The 24,693-nt window shown below is 56.2% G+C and overlaps 1 protein-coding gene across 5 annotated transcripts in view; it reads left to right on the forward strand.

Annotated features, from left to right (window-relative positions):
• KIAA0513 (KIAA0513 ortholog) overlaps positions 1-24,693 on the forward strand; it is a 61,180-nt gene that overhangs the window by 27,578 nt on the left and 8,909 nt on the right. For 4 of the 5 annotated variants that reach the window (XM_060130613.1, XM_060130616.1, XM_060130612.1 and 1 more), the window contains 9 exons: positions 10,216-10,719; positions 12,760-12,859; positions 13,646-13,719; positions 16,707-16,777; positions 17,925-18,129; positions 18,841-18,881; positions 19,319-19,397; positions 21,267-21,344; positions 22,515-22,544. In XM_060130613.1, coding sequence (XP_059986596.1) covers positions 10,385-10,719; positions 12,760-12,859; positions 13,646-13,719; positions 16,707-16,777; positions 17,925-18,129; positions 18,841-18,881; positions 19,319-19,397; positions 21,267-21,344; positions 22,515-22,544 — 1,013 coding nt within the window. In that variant the 5' untranslated portion in view covers positions 10,216-10,384. The remainder of the gene's footprint in view (positions 1-10,215; positions 10,720-12,759; positions 12,860-13,645; positions 13,720-16,706; positions 16,778-17,924; positions 18,130-18,840; positions 18,882-19,318; positions 19,398-21,266; positions 21,345-22,514; positions 22,545-24,693) is intronic. The other variant, XM_060130617.1, reaches the window with a different exon arrangement.

Consider the following 24,693-nt stretch of genomic DNA (forward strand, 5'->3'; position numbering starts at 1 on the left):
TAAACTAGAGGGCTCGCCAATTCATTGAAGAACTACCTGGGATGAAATAAACATTAGTAAAGTGAGTAAGGTACATCCACACCCTGGTGGGAGGCGACTTGAGACTTCGAGCAACTTTGGAAAAACTAAGAAATTTCAAAGTCTCAGACTGGGGAGGACCTGTGGGTTTGTAATCATAGTATACCCTTTCCTTCCTCCCTAATCCAGTTGGGGCTCGTTGAATTCCTGGACCCTTCTGATTCGGGCAGTGTGGTGGTGAAAAAGGATTTGCTCTGGAGCCGTCTGCACTGTTGCTGAACCGAGGCAGGCAGAGTCACTAGACTGTAGGGAACTTGTCTCTTCCACGGCCCTTTTCCCCACGCTTAGCACAGTGCCTGGCCCGTCGTGGTGGTTTTAATAGGGACCCAGTGAGGTCAGGTGTGCGGGAACCAGCAGATGGCCCCTTATCTCTTTTTCCTGTGAACTGTGAATATTTTAGACCTTTCCTTTTTCCTGGAGGTCATAAAATAAGAGTTATCTTGGATATAACCATTACGACAGCTGCAGCGGAGAAAAACCTGCCTTAAGTGTCATAAAATGTTATCTCCGGATGGAATTGGCATGAAACCCTAGAGGTCCAGCAGCATCTCCCGCTAACAGCGTGCTAACACCTTCTGCTTCCGGCTTCCCATTTAGAAAGGAGACTCTTGAGGGACCACTCCCGGGGCTGGTGGAGACGGCTGCCTTGCTGGGACTCTGTTCTCCCTTCTGGAAGTATGGAGGACAACCTAGTCCCTTGGTCACATAGCCACTCCTCACAGATTTGAATCCGCTGTCTTTTTGTATGTGTGTGTGGCCACGCAGCATGTGGGATCTTAGTTCCCCGACCAGGGATCGAACCCGCGACCCTCCCACGTTGAAAGCGTGGAGTTTTAACCACTGGCCTGCCAGGGAAGTCCCTGAATTCACTGTCTTGTTTCCCAAGTTACTTACCCCGCAGTAAATCCCCTCGACTTTCTCACCATTGCTCATGTGACACGGTTATCCAGTGGGCTTTTGTTTTTCTTCTCAGGTTGGGGGATGCGCTCTGCCTTTTTACACGTCTTCCAAACATTTATTAAATTAAAATACTTGTGCCAGCTTATTACGTTTTCCAAAATGATGGATCCTGCCGAGTCGCTTTGGGCTTAACGGCTGGGGACAGCAAGGCCTGGGTCCCCAGACATGTTTACTGAGATTTGCTGCCCTAAGAGGAGCTGGTTACTCCTTCCAAGGGCTGGGGTTGGACAGCATGGTCAGGAGCGGCCTGACGGGTGGAAGCAGAGGCGAGTGAAGCCGTCTCTCCTCTTTCGGGTCAGGTGCTTCTGCCAGGGCAGCCCAAGGTCAGTTTCGAGCTTGCTGTTATTGTCGGCGTCACACCCATTGACTCGTGTGGCACGTGTGCCGCCCGAGAACGAGCTGCCTCTCGACATTGGACTTGTGAAACTTTGAGTCAGGAGGTCAGACTCCCTCGCTAAGGACTTATGAGTTATTCAGAGACAGAGGCCACACTGTCACCATCTCTTTGCTCCCACAGCAGGCCTGGCACGTGGAAGGCACTTGGCTGGTGCCCAGCGAATGACCACATTCCCCGTCCAGGGGCATCTTTTAGACTCAGCCTCCCTGAGTCTGCCGGAATCTTTTGGGTCCCGACTGTGTCGTTCTCTGAGTTAACTTTCCCTCCGGCTTTCGGCTCCCCACGTTCTCCACCAACATGTTACTGCCCTCAAGTCTGAGTAATTAATGAAGGGGTAGGATAGAGCCGGGCTGGAGTCCTTAGCCCATGAGCGGTAGAGACATCTTTCCAAGTTGACGCTGGGGGAGGGGTTCAACCACCGTCTTTCTTCAGATTGAAGACCCCGTCAGTTGTAAGATTCACCACTATTTTACGCACAAGGAATTAAGATGCGGCACTGCCATTTAAACTATGACATAATGCTCTCTTGTCCCTAGAATCTTATTGTGTCTTTCTTGTAAGAACGCTTATAGAATGACTTGGGCATAGATTATTATGAAGCATCCCTCTTGTCCATAATAAAGAGGAAAATATAAGGAAAATAAGTTGGTTAAAGGGCTTCTAAAGCTTCCTCACGTTCAGAGGCCTGTTCTGCAGTTGCCTCAGAGCCGTTGAAGTGCATGGGTTTCTGTAACGTACCATCCTCTCTGCCATCCGCGTGCCCTTTACGGGTCCACTTCCCTTTGGGGAGGAGGGGAGCTCGGGGGAGGGGGACGAGGTGGGGGCTTGTCGTGTTCTATCCCCTGAGGTGGGTGGTGGATTTAGGGGGGAGTCCACTGTGTGGGAATTGATTCACTTTGAGTGATGTGACTACAATTTATGTGTTTTGAATTGATTTTTAAAATTAAAGAGTAGAAGAGGCTCTACTCCTGTCTCTGGACAATGACAGCCGTATCCCAGCGGGCCTGGCTGGGAGCGAGGCTCAGACACATCTGATTTCAGAGGTCTTAAAGTGCCAGAAAAGTGCATTTTAGGATAACGAGATACAGTGTGGATGAAACCACCCAATTACACAGCATTCAGGCCACATTTTTCTGTTTTGTCCTCAGAGCTGTAATGCGTTTGTCTAGTATCTTGCTAAAGCCCTTGTGCTGTTTCCACTGTGTTCCCTTGATTGGCGGGTCTGTAAGACTCACACACACTCACACACACACACACACACACACACACACACACACGCGTGCGAGTGAGGCTCTAGAGCTCATTCCCTTTTGAAACCAGGTTACGTATGTCCCTCTCCCTCCCCCACCCGTCCTCTCTCCTTCCTTGAGGATGAGCGATCATGGCTGGGAGACTCCCTGCGGAGGCTGTGGGTTGTGATTCCTCACCAGCTGCTCAGTTCCCGTCTCCTTAACCAGTGTGGGCTCTGATCCCGATTAAACCCCTGGAGCTGGTGCCTCAAGCAGGGCTTTGGGGTCGCCCCTTCCCTGCACCCCTCCAGCTCTAGTTCTGTTTCGATCACCAAATCGGAATGTTGGCGCAAGTGCTCTTCAGAGAATTCTGCCGTGAATGGTGGCGATTGGTGCTTGCCAGAGCCCTGGGGGACGTCTGATGTTTGAGGGAGAGGGACCCTCATGGGCATATTATTAACTATGACGTCTCCAGGTCTGTGACGCTGCATCCCTGCGCCACCAAGGAGATCTTACCTTCACCCAGTAGCGTGCTCCAACCGACAAATACCTGCTCCAAATGCATGTAACATGTGCTTTCAGATTTTTGGAGAGCCATTTAAAAAATGTATGTTTCAGCATCTCTGTATCTTTTACAGAACCTGTTAGAGACTTCCACTGTAATAATCAGTGTCTTTTCATATGAGGATCTTCTTGACAAATTGATTTTTAAGTTCGGTATTTGGATAAAATTCACATACAGATGAGTTTGTCGGAATGAAAAGAATTTGTGACCCGGTGTGATTCCCATTTTTGCTTTGGCTGCCAGGAAGCTCCACTACATTTGTTGCCCGACTGCAATAATGGGTTTCGATTCCACTGGCCTGAGGTTGCCCTAGATCCACACTGACTGGACATAAATCTACGTCTGAACGGTTGCGCGAACACACTGACATCTGAAAGCATGCTGACACTTCTTACTCGACACGTATTCATTCTTCGGAATGACTCTTGTCTCCTAGCCCCAAGTAGCGCCACATTTCTTCCTGATTCCAAGGCAGTGTCAGTTATCACCCAGCCAGAAAGCGCTGAGCGGATTTATCCGTCTGTAGGGCTGCGCTGTGACCAGCCCCTGGCAGAGGCAAATGGAGGTCCTTGTTAGGGTCTCGCTGCCGGAGAGGTTCTGAGCGACAGGAAGCGGGTTTCCACGAGCCTCAGTTGTGGCTGCGGTCCACCTGGGGTCTCTCCTCAGCCCCGCCTCCCTGGCCAGCCCACAGGGTCTCTCTGTGACCTGTGACCTATGAGCAGGAGGGGTGCCCGGGGAACAGATGCAGACGAGGCGCAGGAAGAGCCTGTGCGCTGTGAGGCTGATTGTTTGTGGCAGGCCGGGGAGGTGTGGAAGTGGTACCTGCACCCCGTGCTGCTGGGACCCTGCCAGGGCACAGGCGGGCGCATGGGGAGGGGAGGAGGGCTCTGCAGAACCTTGAGGTTTGCAGTCCATCCATCGTGTCCTCAGCAGTCTCTACAGGGCGAAGGAAGCAGCAGCGGGTTGAAAGGTCTCCCTTATTTCCTCTCCCTCTCCTCTCCTCCAGCTATTCCAGTGAGGCACAGTTTTCCTGGAAACCGTGCATTATTAAGTCCTCTCATAGCTGAACCGAAACAGATAACAGTAATCTAATCATCGATCAAGTTCACTTGTCTCCCCTCCTCCCTGCAGCCAAACGCAGACGGCCTGTCGACCTTCTGTCAGGTCCATTTGAAGTAAAACACACCTCGGGAGAGCAGAGCAGACCCTCTCCACTGGGGTCCCCTGCAGGTTTGTAGCTGTCACGAGAGGGACAGCCACTAGCTAGGTGCCAAATAAACATCCGAATTTCTCTCGCCGTTGAAATGGTTAAAAAAAAAAAAAAAAAAGGGTTTGCCTTTTGACCACGACCAGAAGGGCATCCACGAGAATGGAGATGGGATTTTGTCGGCCTGGGGGGACCAGGAGCTTTTTCTCCCTCTTCTATTTCCAAATCTTTCTCTAACGATACATTGACGATAAAGGGAAAAGAAAATAGTCTCCACAAGCTTGACTCGAGTGCTGGGGAGAAACCATCTAACAAATGTGCGTGAAGCCCTACGTCAGGTTCTCGGCGCCAGCGGCAGGGAAGGTGTTCGTTGGGCGTGGCCCGGGCTTGCCTTCTAGGCCAGCGGTCCCCAGCCTTTTTGGCACCAGGGACCGGTTTCGTGGAAGACCATTTTTCCACGGACTGGGGGCCGGGGGCGGGGGCGATGGTTCAGGCGGTAGCGCGAGCGACGGGGAGCCGCAGATGAAGCTTCGCCCGCCCGCCCGCCGCTCATCTCCTGCCGTGCGGCCCGGTTCCTAACAGGCCGCGGCCCGGTACCGGTCCATGGCCCGGGGGCTGGGGACCCGTGTTCTAGCACACAGCACAGACTGGGGAAGGCGATTCGGCAGCCCCAGCAGAGCCTCACTGCTGTGCAGGCCTCTGACCCTCAGCTCCGCTTCCAGAGACGCACCCGCAGGAGAGCATCAGAGAGGCTGCTGCAGGGCCCACGTGGTGACTTGAGAGCCTGGGCTCGGCGTTCACCTGAGTTTTGACTCTGGGCCCCGTCACTTCCTAGCTGTGTGCGGGGGGGGGCCTCCTGCTTCCCCACCCCCGCCTCGATTCTCTGATGCTGTGAAAGGAGGGGCGGGTGGGGTGGAGGGAGCCTGAGCCAGCGTGTGGGCTGTGCTGGTCCATTGAGGCTTGCCGTCTCTTCTTGTGGTGGGAGGAGCAGCACGTCTGTTGGCTCTGGGACAGTAAAGGAGAGGGAGCTGCCTGAGACGGACGGCAGAGGCAGAGTTCCAGAAGGTTCCGGAGCCTCCCCCGGCCCCGGGAGCCTGTGTGATTGCCCAAGGTCAGCCTGCTGGAGGAGGGCTCAGTCTGGGCACGCCGGGGGCTGGGGAAATCAGGGTTTGAGCAAAGGCCCTGAGGATGTGGCGCAGCAGCACAGGCGGCAATCTCCTTCCGAGTTCCTGCCGCAGCGGGGGCACCGTGGTGCGGGGATGTGGGCGGGAGGCAGGGCAGGAGGTCAGGAAACCTCCCCCCGAATGCGCCCGCCGGGACCACCTCCCCGGCCCCCTTGCGCTCGTTCTCTTCTCCAAACTGCTGCCACGGCTGCCTGCCCATCACCCTGAGAACCCAGTCGAGGCTCCTGGTGTCTCACCTGGCCCCCCTTGCCAACCTCCTCCCTCCTCAGCCTTCCCAGTTCCTGAACTTTCCGAAGTCATGGCTGCCGAGGGCCTCTGTGTGGGCTGTTCCTCCACCCAGACCCCTGTCCTCTGCTCAGAAGACAGCCTTCTCCAGCCTTCTCGAGCCTTCTCGGCTGGCCCAGCCCCCCTCCATCTCAGCTCAGATATCTACCTCCCTGACCCCCAGTCCGAAGAAGCCCCCTCTCAGCGCTCAGAGACATGGGCTGACTTAGAATTTTAGCCTAATTTGATGGGTAGAAGCTTCTGCCATAGGGCCCAAGAGGTGAATTGTAAAGATGCGGTTGCAGGGAGGTCTGTTTGGCTGCAAGTCTGTAGAAAGCATTTTAAACATCCACGCTGTCTGCAGAGATTCCGCTGTGATTTAAAACCCTGAGTCTCAGAGCCTGTGGCCCTGCAGTGGGTCTGGGGACCTCCTTGTACACAGGACAGAGCAGAGGGATTGAGTGCAATCCGCAGACACGTTCTCTTTGGTCCATGATGGGTTTTGAAATAAATTTAAATTAGTTGCCAGTGTTGAAGACGTGGAAGATTTCATGAAGTGGATTTCAGCACTTTTATAGAAAGCTCTTTAGATCTGATCCCGCTGGGCCCACGATCCTGAGTGGCAGCCGCTGGCTGGCCCTACTCGGGGACAGTGCAGTCAGTCCCCACTGGGCCCACTTCCTCTGTGTTCTGCAGCTAGGAGAGCACGGGTAGTCGAGTGAGGTGTGTGATCCTGGTGTCTTGAGAGTGACCATCACCTTGTCCTGGACAGAGGCCCGTAATTATGTTTCCTTCCTGGAGAAAGAGGGTGGGGTCACTTCCAAGGCCCTTAGCATAAGTGGCCACTTCACCTGCATCTCAGCTCCGGGAGCAAGGTTGGCTGAGAGATGAGATCCCAGGCAAAGGGACCCGCACTCTGCAGCCCATGCTGCCCACATGGCGCCCAGGACTGGGCCCCCCGTCAATTTTGCTTCCTCTCCTGCAGGGCCAGGCCCCTCACCTTGTCCGCTCCTTCCTGAGCCCACAGAGGAGGCTTCTGGGAAAGGATGACTCATGCACTCCCCGAATTTCCAAGCTAGAAAGGCGCTGGGAGAGCGCCTTGGGCCGGACCAGAAATAGCCGTAACCATTGGGTCTGACCTTGCCCCTCCTGTGCTGTCAAGTTCTGCTTTGGTAAATAGATGCTGCCCTTCAGACCAACCACCTGAAATGTTGCAAGATACAGTAACTTGTTTCCTTTTCCTCTGAATTTTTATTGATTGTAAACTCCACTGTTAATGATAATAAAATAAAAAGGGGCGGTTATCTCGGGGCCAGCACTGTAATACATCTCTATCTCCTTTTTCAGTCCTTTTTCACGTGTATACGTGATTGTAATTACAGTACAATTAAAATTCACTCACTTCAGTATTTCTAGCACCCAAAACAAGAGGTTGGCCTGCAATAGGATTCAGTAAGTATTTGTTGATTGTGGAATATTTGTTTGACTCTAAAGTGAGCATTTTTCTAATTGCATCATACACTGATTACCATTACATCAAGTTGTTAGAATATATTTGCCACTTCACTATATTTAGATTTTTTTCCCCTATTTTTCAGGACGATAACTAACGTTGTAGCGAGCGTTTTTCTCCACATAACTGTTTTTGACTGTTTGGAATTATCTTCTCAGAATAAATTCCAAGCATTTGAATTCTCGGATCAGAGGAGAGAAAAATAAGAATTATAGAAATTGCTTTCTAAAGTCTTATTTATCCCTATTGCCGGGATTGTTTGAGAATATTAGTTTTATCTTAATCTCATCTGCTTTGGGGTTATAATTTTCAAATTTTTGCTTATTTTGTAGTATAAGCAGGTACCTAATTGTATTGATTTGCCTATCTATACGTGCGGTTATTAGTATGGGTTGAAGAATTGTCTAAGCACTTAATAATAATACTTCCTCTTGTGTGCCATGCCTATTTGAGTAGTTTGTGTATCTATTAGAATATAGATTTTTAGTTGGATTTGGGTGAATTTATCATACAGATATGATTAACTCAATTTTCCTATCATAGTGGCTGCAAACATTTTCCTAGTGTGTGATTTTCCATTTTTAATATCCAGTGAGTCATTATAGGTGTCATTTTCTGTTCTTTGGAGAGTCTGTGAGTGTGGTTGCCAGAAGGACCTTAGAGATCTAACCTGACCTCAGTGTCTGACGGGGACTCTGGCCCAGAGAGCAGAGACCACAGCTCACCGGCCCTGCTGGCGAGAAGGGGCCAGGTCTACCCTGGCCCTGGCCCAAGACTCCTTAGTCTGTGTTGCCACCTGAGCTCCTAAGACTCCCTGTTGCTCTCCTGGCCCAGAAAGTTCTTTTGAGCTGAGGTGTATGCGTCTCTGTTTTGGACCAAGGCGGGCTTTGTAGGACTTTCCGAAGGGGGGCGGTTGCCACTCCAGTGACACGGAGCCAGCCATTCCATCCTTCCGACTCAGGGCATCTAAAAATATCCCGGGCTGGGGAATTTGGAGGAGCCCGTAATCGATTTGTGAACATGAAGCTCTTAACGGGCAGTGAATGCAGCTTTGATATTGAATTACCCTCAGAAGATGCATTAGTTTCACAGTATCGGCAGCCACCTGTCTGCCAGGTGTTGTCCTAGATATTTGGGGTCTGTAGAGGTGGAGGATAGGGGCAGTGCCCAGGATCAAGTTGGATTCTTACATCAGGAGGGCTTTAACTTACTGCTTAGCTGTCTGCCCGTCGTCATGGGGGAGGGAGCCCCAGAATTGGCAGGTGAGCCCTGAACTGACCAGCAGGAGACTGGTTTAGAAGCCAAGATCCTAATCCCAGCTCTGCCTACACCGTTGACTTCGCGACTCTTAGAGCGTGTTCACGGTCAGGTCTGGTCATCCACTCAGCAAACGTCCAGTGGACACTTAGTTAGGACTCTGTGCTGGGCACTCGCATGGCTACCAAGGTGGCTGAGGCATGGTCCAACCCTCAGGGGATTGTACTTCAGTGGGACAAACAGAAATGCCCACATCTACCTGTGAAACAAGCAGACTTAGAAATGAGTGTAAGTAAAATGCCAGGGGGGCCACACAGGAATCAGTAAATAGTTTGCACAGGGTTTGAGTGCAGCTTCTCAGAAGAGATGGCACTAAGCCGGGCCTCGAGGGATGAAGAGAACTCCGGTTGGGGCTGAGGGAGGAAGGTGGCGGGGAAGGGAGAGGACCGTCCAGCTTCAGGGGCGGAGGAACAGACACCAGAGGTGGATGCCGTTGCCCAGTGTGGCCATAGGGCAGGGAGGGGGCAGGGAGGAGGAGGTGGGCCCTTCGGCAAATGCTGCTTAGAAACCATCAGAGGGAGGGGCTTCCCTGGCCATCCAGTGGTTAAGACTCCGCGCCACGACTGCAGGGGGCGCGGGTTCAGTCCCTGGCTGGGGAACCAAGATCCCGCATGCCGCGCGGTGCGGCCGAACAACAACGAAGCTCATGTTTTAAGCTGTGCCAGCAGATCTTGTGTCTGGTGAGGTGCTTAAAAAAGAAAAGAAAGAAGCCATGGGAGGGCTAGGGGGCTGATGGGCGGGACACGCATCCGACAGCCAGGAAGGTGCTGGGCCCTGAGTGGGGAAAGGCCGAGAAAGGAACCCGGGAAGGGAGAGACGTGGGCCTCGGACGCGCGTGCGCTTAGCGTGTGCCTGACGACACCGTCTTCAGTGGTTGGTGACCCAGCAGGAGTGGGCGGCAGACGGCCATCTGCGGTGATTTCTATTGGTTGGTGACCCAGCAGGAGTGGGCGGCAGACGGCCATCTGCGGTGATTTCTATTGGTTGGTGACCCAGCAGGAGTGGGCGGCAGACGGCCATCTGCGGTGATTTCTATTGGTTGGTGACCCAGCAGGAGTGGGCGGCAGACGGCCATCTGCGGTGATTTCTATTGGTTGGTGACCCAGCAGGAGTGGGCGGCAGACGGCCATCTGCGGTGATTTCTATTGGTTGGTGACCCAGCAGGAGTGGGCGGCAGACGGCCATCTGCGGTGATTTCTGTTCTGACTGGCCTCAGTCTGGTCGGCCAGAGTCGGGAGAGGGCCGGGGGGTGCAGCCCCCTCAAGGTCTCCTTGCTTAGTTCGGAGAAATCCTGACGGATGGTGTGTGTGTGTTCATTGTTTGCCCACCGTATAGCAGGTGTTTAACAGTCAGTGGGCAGTAGGAAGATGACGTCAGCAGACAGGTGGCCCAAATTCTGGAAGTTTGGAGCCTCTTACAGGGCATTCGTGCCCTAATTCTTTCCCGTTATATGAAGAGAAGCTCTCGTGGTGATGATGACGTGTCTCTGCTTCCATTCCAGATGCCTTAGGGCCCCGTGGGCCGCCCCAGAGGACTCAGTCCCGGTGGCCAGCGGCTCCCAAGCAGCTCACGTGCGCTCAGCCTCAGGCTCCCGCTGACGCACCTGGGAACCTCGCTCGCCAGCCCCCACCTGGCATCCTTGCCGGCAGTGCCCCCCACCCCCCCGAGCCATGGAGGCCCCCGAGGTCCCCGTGGGCTCGCTGATTGACTTCGGGGCCGGGGCCAAGCCATCCACCTCCTCGCCCCTGGAGATGCTGTCCCCAAAGCTGCAGGACGGGGACAGCTCCCCGGGCGAGGGTGCGTCGGAGAGTGAGACCACGGAGTCGGCCGACAGCGAGAACGACGTGGGCGAGTCGCCCTCGCACCCTTCCTGGGGCCAGTGCCGCCGCTGCTCTTCCAGCGAGTCCTTCTCCTCCAACCAGAGCACCGACTCGGCCAAGGATGCGGAGCTGCTGGAGCTCCGGGAGTTCATGCGCGGCTACGTGGAGAAGATCTTCTCCGGAGGGTGAGCCCCTCGCAGGGCGCCACCGGCCAGGGCTCCAGGCCTCACAAGCTGCTGGGCCCCTCGCGTCTCCGCCCCACCCCAGTGCACGTAGGCCCCCTTGGGGAGCTTCTGCCACTCCTTCCCTCCGCTCAGGGCCCTGGCTTTGCTCCCGCGGCACCTCAGGTGAGCCCCCATGGGCACGCCTTCAGAGGTGGTTGTTAGCTGGCAGTGACTTAGGGGCAGTTCAAGGCCAGGAGGTTTCAGTTACCCGCAGCCCTGGGGACGCTCTCGGGCAGCTGAGCCTTAAGCAGCTGCTAGGATGGGGACCCACCCTCGCACCTCCTTCTGGCCTCGCGTTGGTGGTTCTTGACAGTGCAGACAACGAGCAGTGACAGTGGTAGCACAGGTGGGGCCTGGAGTGAGAGCGGAGGCCGAGGGGCCGGGAATCGGACTCGCGGCTGTGGCCGTCTCAGCAGCGGAGAGGGGAGCACGCCGCAAACTCGGTTCAGGCCTCAGGCCTTGACGGCTGGTCTTGCATCGTTCACAGCGGTGCGCGAAATGCTGGCGGTCCTGCCCCTCAGATCGTCTCTGGGACCCGCAGCATCAGCATCGCGGGGTGGGGGGGCTGAGAAATGCAGAGTCGTGAGCCCCACCTGACCCACTGAGTCAGCATCTGCATTTCAGTGAGGCCTCTACCCGTGCACGCATTGCGGCCTGAGGGGCTCTGGCTGAAGGGACCCTTTTCCAATGTCGGTAAAGCGTAAGAAGAATTTCTGCCTGTTGACGCCACGCACCGAGGATGTTCCTCCCTGCTGGGGTTTAGGCCCCTGGTTTGTTAACTGGCAAGGTTGATTTCCACCTTTCCCAGGTGTGCCCCCGTCTTCTCTGCAGTTAGAAGGGGGCGGAGTTCTAGGATCCCAATATTTGACTGTCCCCAGACTGCTTTTATGTTTGATTTTGAATGCATTCTGGGAGAGCGGTAGATGTGGCTTCCTACTCATTTTGTTTGACTGACACCGAAATTAGTCAGCTTTTTCTGAGCACACCCAGTTCACGCAAAGGGGAGAAAGCCCAGAAGCTCACTAATGTGCCAGGAAGGGCAGTCTAGATTTGTGACAGGCAGTCGGCAACATGGAGCGTGGACAAGTGAGTCAGATGCCTCTTTAAGAGCTTTCCACAACTCCCTGCAAACGCCCGGCAAATTCTCACATTTCATCTGGTGTCGGTACTTGGGATAAGTGAGACCAAGATGTTTTCTATAAAACCTTAAATGAATGAAACTGCAGAAGCCAGTGGATCCTCAGCCTCCTGCTTCCCCCTTTTAGTCGTTACATTTGGGGGAGAGTACTGGCCCCCCCCACGAACATGATTGGAAGTGGTTTGAGATCAGGTGAGCATTTTGTCCACCCTGGCGGGGGTGACCCCCAGGCCTGGGGTCCCCCGATCTTCACCCCTCACACAGAGCCGTGGAGAGTCAGAGAGCAGACCGGCTCTTCCGAAGCGCAGAGGAATAAGCAACCATGCCCTCCTTCTGACGGCTGGAGGTGGCGTCAGACCTCTTGCGTTTCTTGGCGCCAGTGGGGTCCTGCTGAGACTGAGCACATTAGGAATTCTTGAATCCAGTCGATGGCTCCATGCCGACCTCAGCAGCAAAGATGGGGGGCGGTTGGATGAGCTGGAGAGCCAAGCCCTCGGAGAGTTATGGAACCCTTGTGAGTACCCAGACCTCACTGAGGCAGGAGGTCGGGGGAACGCACGTGGGCTTTGGAGCCAGGAGGTCTGGATGGGGCTCCCACCTGCCACTCCCCAGCTGTGTGTGATCCTCCGAGCCGGGCTTCTCAATCTAGAAACAGAAGTAATAGTGTTTCCTCTCGGGGTTGCCCAGAGGCTGAGATGAGCGTCCGCACTTGACGGGGGCGAGTTACCGTCGGGGTTCCGTGGTGCGGATGCCGAGGGCCTACAGCACTTACGAGTTCCTCTCCTTCCTCTTTCCCTACTGTAGCCATTTTCGTTGCAGAGGATTAAAGCTTTCCTGTCTTTTCCCTTTGCCCTCTTTTCCAGGGAGGACTTGGACCAGGAGGAGAAAGCCAAGTTCGGAGAGTACTGCAGCAGTGAGAACGGAAAAGGCCGGGAATGGTTTGCCCGGTACGTGAGCGCCCAGGTAAGAGGGGTGACGTGGGGCTGTGGTGTGGGGCAGCCCACCCGCTCTGGAGAAGGGAGTTGAGGAAAACGATCCCACAGGAAAAAGAGTAAAGCTCGTCTAGAGATGTTATAAAGTCTAATTAGAATAGTGGAAGATGCCCCACTAGAAAGGAATGCTGGGCTGTCAACCTCATGAAATTCCAGAAAAGTTCGCTTTTTTAAAGACCAGCACATGGGCTATGTTCACACATGCTTTTATTAAATAACCTACAATATTCCATTTTTGTAAAGATAAAATATTCAAGAGAATGACAGCCATGTATGTAAGCTCAGATAAACAGTAAGTTTTAAAAACAGCCAGTAGGTTCTTTTTATTTTTTTCCTGTAAAGTGGATTAAGTTCTTTGTTTTTAAAGTATTTTTTGGTCACAAATAATTTATTCTTCCAAGAAAAATGAGAAAATACAGATAAGCAAAAACAGAGAAACTGCCCATACCTCACCCACCCAGAAAACAGCCATAATTGTCATCTTGGGGTCCCATCCCTCTGTAGTTTTCCCACACGTGGGTGAGCGCGCGAAGCTCCTAGTTTTAAAAGTCTCACAAGGGGACGCCGAAAACACCTGAGTGATGGTCGGGGGTGGGGCAGCCCTCTGCTGGGTCCCGGTCTCTGGGTAGCAGGGCCTGTCCTGGGCTCGAGCCCCAGCTGTGTTTAGAGATGCTGGGCGGGGTGAGCACGCAGCCCCTCTGAGCTGGGTGCACCTCTGCCAGCGGCCCCCTGACGCGGCTGCCCTCTTCCCGGACAGCGCTGCAACTCCAAGTGCGTCTCGGAGGCCACCTTCTACCGCCTGGTGCAGTCCTTCGCGGTGGTCCTATTTGAGTAAGTGATGCTGCGGCTTAGCGCCTCCGTCCTGACCTCTCGTCCTCCCTCCCTCCCCACCTGGGAGACCCCAGTCGTGAGAACCATCCGCATGCGTCATCAGCTCAATCGCTTCCCCTCCCCCACCACCTCCCCTCCCCCGCCGTGGCAGCATTGTCTGGAAGTCGTGACCGGTATCCAGTATCTCACGGGTGGGGGGGGGCGGCGGGGAGTGAGCGGTCCCCACCTGACAGCAGCGGGCCCCGGGACAGGCTGTGATTACACAGCGTCCCTGCTCTCCTCCAGCTGAGGTCTGGGGTTCTCTGGACTTCCTGTGGTGAAGTGCTCTAAACCGGGTCACCGCCCACTAATGAGATGGTTGGGTGGCATCGCTGCCCTGAGGTCTAATGAGGCACCACTGGGGCCTTTTATCGCCGAGGACAGCGTGGGCTGCGGAGAAGGGCCCCCCACCTCCGTGTGGCCGGGGGGGGGGCCGGCCACCTGCCTTGAGGGGCTCCTCCTGCTGAGGCCCACGCATGGCTCTAGGACTCCTGACCCTCTTCCTACATCCTGTCGTGCATCAGAGCCGCACGCGCCCTCCACAGTGTGAACCGGAGCGGCCGTGTCTACCTGGGGGATCGTGTGGGTGGGGGAAATGCGCGGGACAGGGAGGGAAGCTCTGACCCTGATCTGACCTTCGGTTGAGCCCGCTTTCCCCCCCTCACCTCAGTGTGGCCTCGGAGCAGGTCCTGGTCCCCTGGCTTAGGCCGTGGCCACTCCTCTGTGTCCCTGTGTCCTTCCAGGCCTGAAAACTCCTCCTTTCCTGTTCCTTCCCCTTCTTCTCCCAACAGAAATGTAGCTGCTCTCTTGATTTTAATTCCCTGTCTCGGTGTCTCCCCAACTTTCTCTGTCCCCCATGCACACGGGGCATGTACTAGAGGAAAATGGCCAAAAGAGAGGAGCCCCTGTTTTTCCTGCACTTGCTCTCAGAATGTCCCAAGTTCAGGGTGTGCTCCCCAGGGGTGGGGGCGGGGATCTGGGTCTGGGAGCTAGTGTGGGTGGAGGGACGAGAGGCCCTCACTGAGGTAGCCAAGGGCCCACGCTTGCTTGCCTCGGGAGCTTCAGTAAAAGAGCCGCAGGGGGTCGGGGGTCAGCGTGGTCTCCTGCCCCAAAGACCCTTTGACCTCGAGACGTTTGCATCCATAATTTTCAGGCACCTGTATTTTGTGTAGATGGTGCCTGTCTGCATGGTAACGTGCTTATCTAATTCTCAATTTTTCTTCCAGTTTTTCCTTAAATAAGCAAACTGGTAGGTGGTGGTGGGGGGGGTGTAGTTAACCGCAAGTTCCAACCCTGACGAAACACAGAATCTTTCATTACTTTGTCCGTGAGCGTATATTTTTTTATGTGGTTGCAAAAAAAAAAAAAAAGAACGTACAGAAGTTTAGTTTTTTAGATTTATTATTTTTATGTCAAAAAGATAAACAAAAATGGCCCTCACCCCCACGTCTAGATAATTTCTGTTGATTTTCTTTCTTTAAGTAACACTAGTCCAAGGTGAAAAACTAAACAGGAAAGGAAAGTACGTGAGGGAACAGGATGGAGAGGCACAGAAGCCTAAGAGGGAAAGGAGGTGTTCTTTCACACCCTCTTCTCTCACTTTTCGTCCATCTCTCAGTGATAACCGTCTTAATAAAGCGCATACCAGCAAATAGATATTTTTTCTAAAAATGCAGTACTGGGCTTCCCTGGTGGCGCAGTGGTTGAGAGTCCGCCTGCCGATGCAGGGGACATGGGTTCGTGCCCCGGTCCGGGAAGATCCCGCATGCCACGGAGCGGCTGGGCCCGTGAGCCATGGCCGCTGAGCCTGCGCGTCACATGCCGCGGAGCAGCTGGGCCCGGGAGCCATGACCGCTGGGCCTGCGCGTCCAGAGCCTGTTACTCCGCAACGGGAGAGGCCACAGCAGTGGGAGGCCCGTGTACCGCAAATACAAAGGCAGTACTGTGCGTTTGCACTCAGTGCTGTGTCTGTAACAGCTGTGAGGTGTTCTCATACATGAACGTACACATGCTCCATAGTTAATTTGGCTCCTGCCCTGTCGATGGGCATTTAGCCGACGCCTCATTTTCTGCTGTAATTTGCAGCGCCACAGTGCACATCACCGTAGCTTCTGCCACTGTAACAGTACAAATTCTTAGTGGCAGACAGACCCTCTTTTTGAAGTGTTGCCCCCCTTTTTGTTTGCTAAATTGAATGGATCCATGTATATCTCATACTCTCAATATAGTAAGTGTGATATAATATAGTAAGTATTAATATAATCCTTTATATTTGTAGGATATTGTTTAGCATAGCAAAGGTTCTGGCGCGTCATACCTTAATTTGATTTTCAGCAAGTGGTGTAGGGTACGTAGGTATTCATATTCCCAGTCATTCTCAGGGTGCTGTCCCTGGGCCAGGAGCCTCAGAGCATCAGCTTCCCAAGGCGGTTTGGTAGAAATGCACATTCTCAGGCCCTGCCCCAGACCTGCTGACCCAGAGACTCCGGGGTGGGCCCAGCAATCCACATCTTCACATGGCCTCCCGCACTCCCCCCTGCCAGGGGACTCTGCTGCTGCCCACATCGGGGGGGGCGGGTATCATCTAAGCCACTGCTCATTCCTGAGAAGTAGGGGCTGGACGGGGCCAACGGTTTAAGCCTGAGACCTGAGGCCCGACCTCCAGTTCCGGGTCTGCTCCTTGGGGTAGGGCCCTGGCTATTCCACCTTGAAAGTGAAGGAAGCCAGGCGGGTGGATGGTGAGCGCCTTAGTGCCCTAAATCGGACCCGCTCCCAGGCCGGGTGCCTGGACCCAGGGGAGTTCTTTCTGTGGCTTCTCCTCTGGAGTGTCTGGGGAGTGAGGTACTAGCTTAGAGGTGTCTGTGGAACATGCTGGTCTTGTCTCAGGAACGTGCAGAGAGGACCCGGTGGAAGGATCTGTTAGCCAGTCACCTCTCTTTCCATTTCAGGTGTCACCAGATGGACGACTTCGGGCCTGCAAAGAACCTCATGACCATGTGCTTCACCTACTATCACATCGGTGAGACCCGGGGTGCGGCTTACGTGGCAGGCAGACCTGTCACCTTCCAACGCCACGTCAAGTGGGGATTTCTTAAGGCAGAGCTGCGAGGCATCCAGAAAACAAAGGGAGCTGATATCAGGGCGGGAACAAGGAGGAGGGAGACCCCTAGAGCGGGAGGCAAAGAACGGTCCACAGCGTGGGTCAGGAGGCTGACGGCCCTGGCTGGGAGGACACGAGAAAGTAGACACACGGGCAGGACGCTTCAGGGTAGACGCAGGACATCGTCTCATGTTCTGGCCAAATGTGACACAGGGTCAGCTGTGGACCGGGGTGACCTGGAGCAGCCCGGGGTCTGGGGCAGGGCTCGTGGCCCTGGGGCCTCCTGGTGCATCACAGCTGGGGGCAGCTGGGGGGCTCCCCGTGTTAAGCGCCTTGGGCTGTGACCCCTGGCGCTCGTTCAGGCCACCGTGAGGGGAGGGTTGCCGAGGGCTTGCCCGCGGGCTGCAGCTGGGTCAGGGCAGCGCAGGCACCAGTGGGCTGGCTCTTGTGGCGCGTCCCCTACCTCTGCAGCTCAACTTCATCGTCTCCTCGCCTCAGCAGCCCACCCTCTCCTTGCTGCTCTGCGCCATTGCAGCAGCTGCTCTGACGGCCTTAGCGTGGAGCCCTTTGATATGGGGCGGGACACATCGGTCCATGCACAGCCTTAGGAAGGGACATACCTCTTTTTCCCTCGCTGCCCTTCTCGCACCGTCTCCCATGTCCAGTGGCCTCCCTGTTTCAGGACCAGCCCAGGTGCCAGCCAGGCCGTCTGGAATCCGCACGGCCCCTCCCTCCACAAGGAGAGACTCTTGTGTCTTCCTCCATCACTTTGCACGTTACACTTTCCCTGTGTGCGCTGCTCCCCTGCCCTCTGGACTTGCTGCTTCTTTGGGGCTGGATCCCTGCCTGTTTCCTCTGCAGCCCCTGGTGGCACCTGGCTGACTTGTCCACACTAGGTCCTCAGCGACCGCCCGAGAGGGCAGGGGCCCCGGCCCTCCGTGTGCCCACGGGCCTCCTGAGCCTCTTGCTTCCCACCGCCGCCATGTCTGGCCATGGCGGAGGGAGGTGGCCCCGGCCTCCGTGGTTCCATTTGGCTCTCATCCCTGCTCTCTCCCCCTGTCTCCAGGTAAACCACACCTGCTCCCCTCCGAGTTCAAGGAGAAGCCGGCCGGGAGCATCGACTCCTACTTGAAGTCGGCCAATAGCTGGTTAGCGGAGAAGAAGGACATCGCCGAGCGGCTTCTGAAGAACACGTCGGCCAAGACGGAGAACGTCAAGGGCTTCTTCGGGCTGGAGACCAAGCCCAAGGGGCCCCTGGCCAGGAGAAGCGAGTGAGTATCGCCTGCGTGCGTCCCTCCCCGACCGTGGGTGTGACAAGGAGGCCACCCTGGCCCAGTGTCGGGAGCATCTCTGCGCCCTCGGCCGTCACTGGGGCCTGAGAGCTGCTCCCGGGGGGCAGCTGCCTCCCCACCCTCCAGTTTTCTGGGGCTTCCAAACGCTGTTCCATTTGCTGACGTGCTGGGATGCTCCCCGTGGGCCCGTGTTTCTAGGGCTGGAGAGGAGCGTGCGGAAATTGTCGGTAGGCAGGAGGGGAGTTACACCCCCCTCCCTGCACCCCGCCTCCCGCTGCCGTGAGAGAAACCGCGTTCCCCAGGGCAGCGGTGTTCCCATAGCCACTCGGGGACCCGCGGGGGGCGGGGCCGCTTCGGAGCAGTGCAGGGACCGAGACTTCCACAAAGCAGGGGCGCCCTGTGGTCCCCGCCGTCCTCTCCGACGGCTCGGTTACAACCAGCCCACTTGGCTTTATTCCTCCTCTGGTCTGGACAGTCTTGGATTCAGAGAAAATGGCACAGAGGAGCCTGAACAGCACATCTCAGGCACTAAAAGGCTGGCAGGTGGTACAAGTGGCGTTGATTTCGTAAACGTGTTTGCAGAGAAGACCACCTTCGGTTTACACATTGGTTATGAGGCATCATCCCGTTTCAGCAACGTAACAGGGTTCTTTGGGTCGTTTTGTCACTGCTATGGTTTCTCTCCCCAAGGGAGAAAGAAGGCAAGTCCCAGGAGAAGCCACGGAAGACGGGTGAGTGCCTGCCCGTGCTCGCGGGGCCGGGCGGTGCCGCAGCAGCGCCACGGGGTCTCAGTCCGGCCCACGGGGAGCCGCAGGTCCCTGGACGCCTGGGGCTCCAGCTCCCCCGTAGCAGGGGACGCTGTCCTACTGCGCTCTGCTCTGGTCTCTAACTGCTTCCTGAATTTCCACGGAAAACCCGCCTCTCTGGGGATCAACTCCTCCTCCCAGGGGACTCAAGGAAAGTATCCCCAGTGGTGGGGGAGCTGTTCCCGGGACCCTCCCTGGGGAGGAGTCCTCAGGGCCAGGCCTGAGAGCCGCAGGGCAGGTGCCATGGAGTTTCCGCTTATGTTTGTGTGACCTGTGGGATGATGCGGGGCCTGCTGGGAGGGTCGCTGGAGTCGGGGCGGGGCGGGGGTCTGCCTCGCTCAGTCTCCCTCCCCCTCCCGCAGTGACTGTGTGCAGCCCAGAGGAGGAGAGGAAGGGGGAGAAGATCTACCTGTACACACACCTGAAGCAGCAGCCCATCTGGTAAGGCCACCCTCGACGTTTGTCACCAGCACCCATGTCTCCATCAGAAGTGAAGGCCAGGGCTTCCCTGGTGGCGCAGTGGTTGAGAGTCCGCCTGCCGATGCAGGGGACGCGGGTTCGTGCCCGGGTCCGGGAGGATCCCACATGCCGCGGAGTGGCTGGGCCCGTGAGCCATGGCCGCTGAGCCTGCGCGTCCGGGAGCCTGTGCTCCGCAACGGGAGAGGCCACAGCAGTGAGAGTTTGTTTTGTACCACAAAACAAACAAACAAACAAACAAAAGAAGTGAAGGCCACTCACGCCCCCTAGGAGAACCAAAGGAGAAAAGATGGGCGAGGATGCAGGGAAATGGAAACTCGTACACGGCAGGTGGGCGTGTCCCACGCAACAGCCACTGCGGAGAACGGTCGGGCAGCAGTTAAACAGAATTGTAGCCCATGGCCCCGGCAGTTTTACTCCTGGGTAGATACTGAAAAGAGTTGAAAACAGGTACTCAAGCAAAAACCTGTGCACGTATGTTCATGACAGTGTTATTCGTAAGAGCCCAAAGGTGGGTACATGAAATGTGGGCTGTCACTCAGCCACGTAAAGGAATGAGGCACCCACCCCTGCCACGACGTGGGTGGACCTGGAAAACGTTCTGCCACGTGACCCAGGCCAGACACAAAAGACCACGTAGTGTATGTACACAAAATGTCCAGGAGGCAAAGCCCTGGAGACAGAGCAGATTGGTGGTTGCCAGGGGCTGAGGGAAGCCGGGAGTGCGGTGATGAAAATGTCCCGGAAATGGATAGTGGCGACGGTTGCACAATTCTGTGAATATACTAAAACCCACTGAACTGTGTACTTGAAAAGCGTGCATTTTACGGTATGTGACTTATATCCTAGTACAGCTGTTCTGTGTGTGTCAATAATGTACACACGTGACGGTCGTGGTTGCAGTGGGAGACCAGTGGTCAGGGGACATCTCGCCCTCTGTCTTTCTCTGAGGACGCTCTCGTCCCTCTGAAGCCTCTCCGTCGGTGGCTTTTATTTCCTCACAAGTAGGCGGTGTAGTAGCCCCTGGAACCCCAAGGGTGTCAGACGTGCCCCTCCCACGAGGATCACAGTCTCGCTGCGGTGGGAGAACCTGGGGCAGCAGAATGGGGCGCGTGAGGCACGCGGCCGGTCAGGGCTGGGCTGCAGCTGTCCCAAAGCCTCCGCGAGGAGGGCCCACCCTGCAGGGCCAGCCTCGGGGGGAAGCAGGGAGAGGGAGCCCAGCAGCCCCGGTCCCACTGTCTGACGTAGCTTGGGCCCCTCTAGGCTCCGCTGCTGTCTTATCTGCAACAGGGCCCAGCCCCACTTTTCTGTACAGAGCCAGGCGGTAAGTATTTTAGGCTTTACAGGCAACCACTGCCCTCCGCTGCTGTAGTGCCAGAGCCGCCGTGGACAGGGTGTAAGTGGGGGTGTGGCTGTGATCCCATAAGCTTGATTTACACAGACGGAGAGCAGGCCGGACTTGGCCCACGTGCCGTAGGTCTGCTGACCCTGATCCTTGGGAAGAGTGCCTCTTCCTTGTGTGTCGCTATAAATGCGTTTGCTCTCTGCACGTGGCCTGTCCCTGCCGGGGTTTCCATTTATGTTACTAGACCGTGTTCTAGAGAAGCAGGCCTCCTCAAAGCCTCTGCTTCCTGTTGGGAGCCTCAGCCGGAGGCAGAGAAGGGGAAATGGCCTTCGCCCACATCCCACTGGTGGCGGCTTCCCCTTTGACCCGACGAGTCCAGGCTGAGTCCTGGGAGAGACGCACGGATGCCCTCAGGACACGTTGCCGGGTGGTCGGGGGGAAGCAGCTCCATTGAGGATAAAGGCACGTGGGCCTTGTCTGTCTTGTAGGCACACGCTGAGGTTCTGGAACGCGGCCTTTTTCGACGCTGTCCACTGTGAGAGGAGAAAGCGGTCTCCCACCACCAGGTAGGAGCCAAGTCCGGGCCCGCTTTGCCCCAGGGAAGAGGACCAGGGCGAGGCTTTACTGTCCCGTTCCTGAAGAGGAAAGCAGGAGGACAGAACGGCTGAGTCGACGCGTCTGTGTTTCTTCCTCAACCCCTGGCGGCCCCGGTGCCCTGCAAGCTGCCTGAAGGGTCCCGGGCGCACCGCTTCCTGGGTGGGGGGGCCAGCTTGCATGAGCGCTTCCTGCCCCGGGGCTCCGGCATGACTCGGCCTGACCCTCCTAAGAAATGCAGACTCCCACTGAGTGAAGCCCACAGGGCCCCCCCTCGGACCCCCTCTGCCTGTCTCTGTGAGACTCCAGACTCCCGAGCTGAGACCGCTGCCGCGGGACCCTGGGTGCTGGGCTCACGTCTGGGAAGGGCAGTCGCTACCGTCAACCTACTCCTCTGGGCTGCAGCTTCCCCGAGGGCAGTCTCGCCACTTCGGAAGACTCCCTGTGTAAAGCGGTTCACTGAGCACTGGGCAGCGGCGAGGGCTGGGCACGGTGCTCAGCTCTCTCTGGCCACGGCGGCGAGCTAAGGCTGGTGCCTGCTGTGTGCAGCAGCGGGGCAGGGAAGGGGCAGCGGCCTCCCAGGCCTGGGTCACCTCGTTGGCCCCTCCAGTCATGGGACTTTGAAGTCTGAGTCTCTCCTCGTGGATGAAATTGAATCCCCGCCTTCTTTGACCCTGGGGAGACCCCTTAACCTTTCTCCCGGCAGGAGAGAGGGCAGGTGCCTGCTGGTTAAGGCTTTAGTCCACGAGCACTTGGGGGATCTTAAGTGAAATCTTTTTTCGGGGGGAAGTAAACCCTATCGGGATGACCTGCCTTGTACCCCACGGCGGCCTGCTGTGGCTGTGTGCCCCGGGAAGGCAGGGGAGCACGTGGAGAGGAAGCGATGCTGGAATTCCTAAGGATTCTAGAGAGAGAGTTCTCCGCCCTTCTGGGAGTCGCAGATGCAGGAAGTGCCTGTAGGCGAGGGGGATCCTCGTGTTGCTTTGCTCTCAGACTCCTGGGCCACCGCCCCCCGGAACCCCGTCTCCATATCCGTCTCCGCTGTGATAACCCTCCTTCCACGCTTTGCTCTCTTTTCCATCCACATATCTTGCATGACTTTGACGTGTTCCTCTGTTTACCTGTTTCTGCTGCCGCTCCAGAGGGGATGCTGGAGAGGAGGAGAAGAAGAGGTGTGTGTCCACGTGACTGTCCATGGACAGTGCGGGGGCCCTTCGGGGCCGCTGGGTCGGAGGGGAGGGGGGTGTGACCAGACGTGGGTGTGACTCGCGGCCGGCGGGCCCAGCGCTGGGACAGGCTGGCGACAGACAGTGGGGAGCTCGCCGAGCATAGAGACCCCGAAATGGTCAGGAGACAGACACGGCCCCCGAGACCCCCATGAGGCCCGGTGCGCATCCCGAGAGGAGAGGGCAGTGAGGTCCAGGAGGTCAGCTCCGACCTGGAGCGAGTCCAGCCTCCATGGGCCACTCTGGCCCTCCCAGCGGACCCCGAAACCACACCCTTGGGTTCCCTTGTTGTCCGCTCAGTCATTGATCCGGGCTCAGGAGCCGCAGGTCGGGCCAGAGGACCTGCCCCTGCAGTCGTGCCTAGGGGCCTGCGGGCTCTGGCAGACCCTCGCCCACTCTGACAGGTCTGGGGGGTCCCGGAGGAAGGACAGCTGCTTCCTCCCCCCGGCCACTGTGTGATGTGAGGCCTGTGTGTGTGAGGGGGTCCCCCGAAGACAAAGGTCTAGAACAGGCTATTTCCTGCGAGCCCACGGTGGGGTCTGACTGCAATTGTTTGAACTTGATATGTGCTCGATATCTTGGTTAAGATATTTTTAGAGTGAAAGGCCTGCCTATTCAAAATATAGTTTCTGATTCAGTGCTTGTTTTTAATTTGGTGGAAATTTCCCAAAGCATGCTTCCTTTAATCAGTGATGTATTTTTAGTGCTTATTGTTTTATGAGAAATCTTGTTTTTTTTAACGCAGCCTTATTATGGCTTTAAAAGGAGCATTTGGGCACGGCAGCTACCTCCGTTCCTAAAAAGCCCCCAAGTTCCCACAGACTCTCTGGGGGGCGGGGGGTGTGTGTGTAATTAACCAGCCTTCCTGGAGCAAGGCTTCCCAGCACCACAGCCGAGGCCCGACCTGGCTGGAGCATCGTGACCTCTGAGCCCCACGAGGGGAAGTGAGCCTCTGGGCCTCACAGGCCTCCTCACCCAGAGCAAATGTGGTCTGGCCATGCACATCCCAGATCTGACCCCCAGGACACCCCAAGATTGGGGGCCGGGGGTTGGCTCTGGGTCCTTGGGCAACCTTGTGTCTCCAGCATGATTCCTCTTTGGCAGACTCTGCCGGCAGCACCATCAGCACCCTCTCTGTTCTCAGAGGCAGAAGTGTCCCCGTTTCAGGAGGCTTCCTCTTCTGCAAGCTGCTGGACACATCCGAATTCCCACTGTGGCAATGTAGACACACGATCTGCCCTCCCGTGGTATTAGACCTCGACCAGTATTGGGTGCTGAACTCAATTTTAAGGAATGATTTGTTGGTAGGCATCCCCTGATCCCAAATGACCTTCTACCTATTTCTTCAGAGATCAGATAAAATGTCCCAACTCTAGTCCTCACCACAGCAAAAGGACTGACCTCCTCATCTGGGTCAGGGCTGCTGTGCTGCACGCCTGCAAGGGAGCCACTTCCACATGGTCTGGGGTTGTGCAGTGCACAACCTGTGCAACAGTACCCAGCGAGCCTGGTGGTGGTGTGGGAGTTTATGTGCCTGGACGATTCTAAGGGTGACCACTCAGGGAAAAAGGATGGGAAGGAACATGGCATGGGATTAGCACAGTGCCTGGAAGCACATTCCAGGTGTCTTCGTGGGTGTCCTGTCAGCATGAGGAGACTGGGAGACTGACAGTGCCGCCTCTGTTGCGCCCTGGTGTCCCGTGGCTCCCGCTCAGCTGCAGCGGCACCAGTAGCCTCCCTGGGCTGGGAGGGGGGAGAGGAGTTAAGAGTCGATGTTGTTGGTTCTGTTCCTCTTCTTTCAGCTTCTCCATCGCCCTGACCCCTCACCCCCTCATACTGCCTCTTCTCTCCCTTTTCTTTTGTCTTTTTCCTCTCAGCCCTGTTTTAGTCAGACTCCTTGTCCAGAGTGTAATTTTTAAGGGGAAATAGGCATCTGCTCACTTCTCAGGTGGCCACGCGGCTCCCATGCCCCGGGGGGTGGAGGTGGAGTGGTGCAGTGGCTGACGGTCCTGGGCCGCTGGGGACAAGGGTGCTCGGCCGTAAGGGGAGGGGCTGACACCCTGCAGGATCGGGCGGCGTCCGCTCTCAGTCAGGG

Source organism: Lagenorhynchus albirostris, chromosome 19, assembly GCF_949774975.1.
Source record: "Lagenorhynchus albirostris chromosome 19, mLagAlb1.1, whole genome shotgun sequence".
NCBI lineage: Eukaryota > Metazoa > Chordata > Mammalia > Artiodactyla > Delphinidae > Lagenorhynchus > Lagenorhynchus albirostris.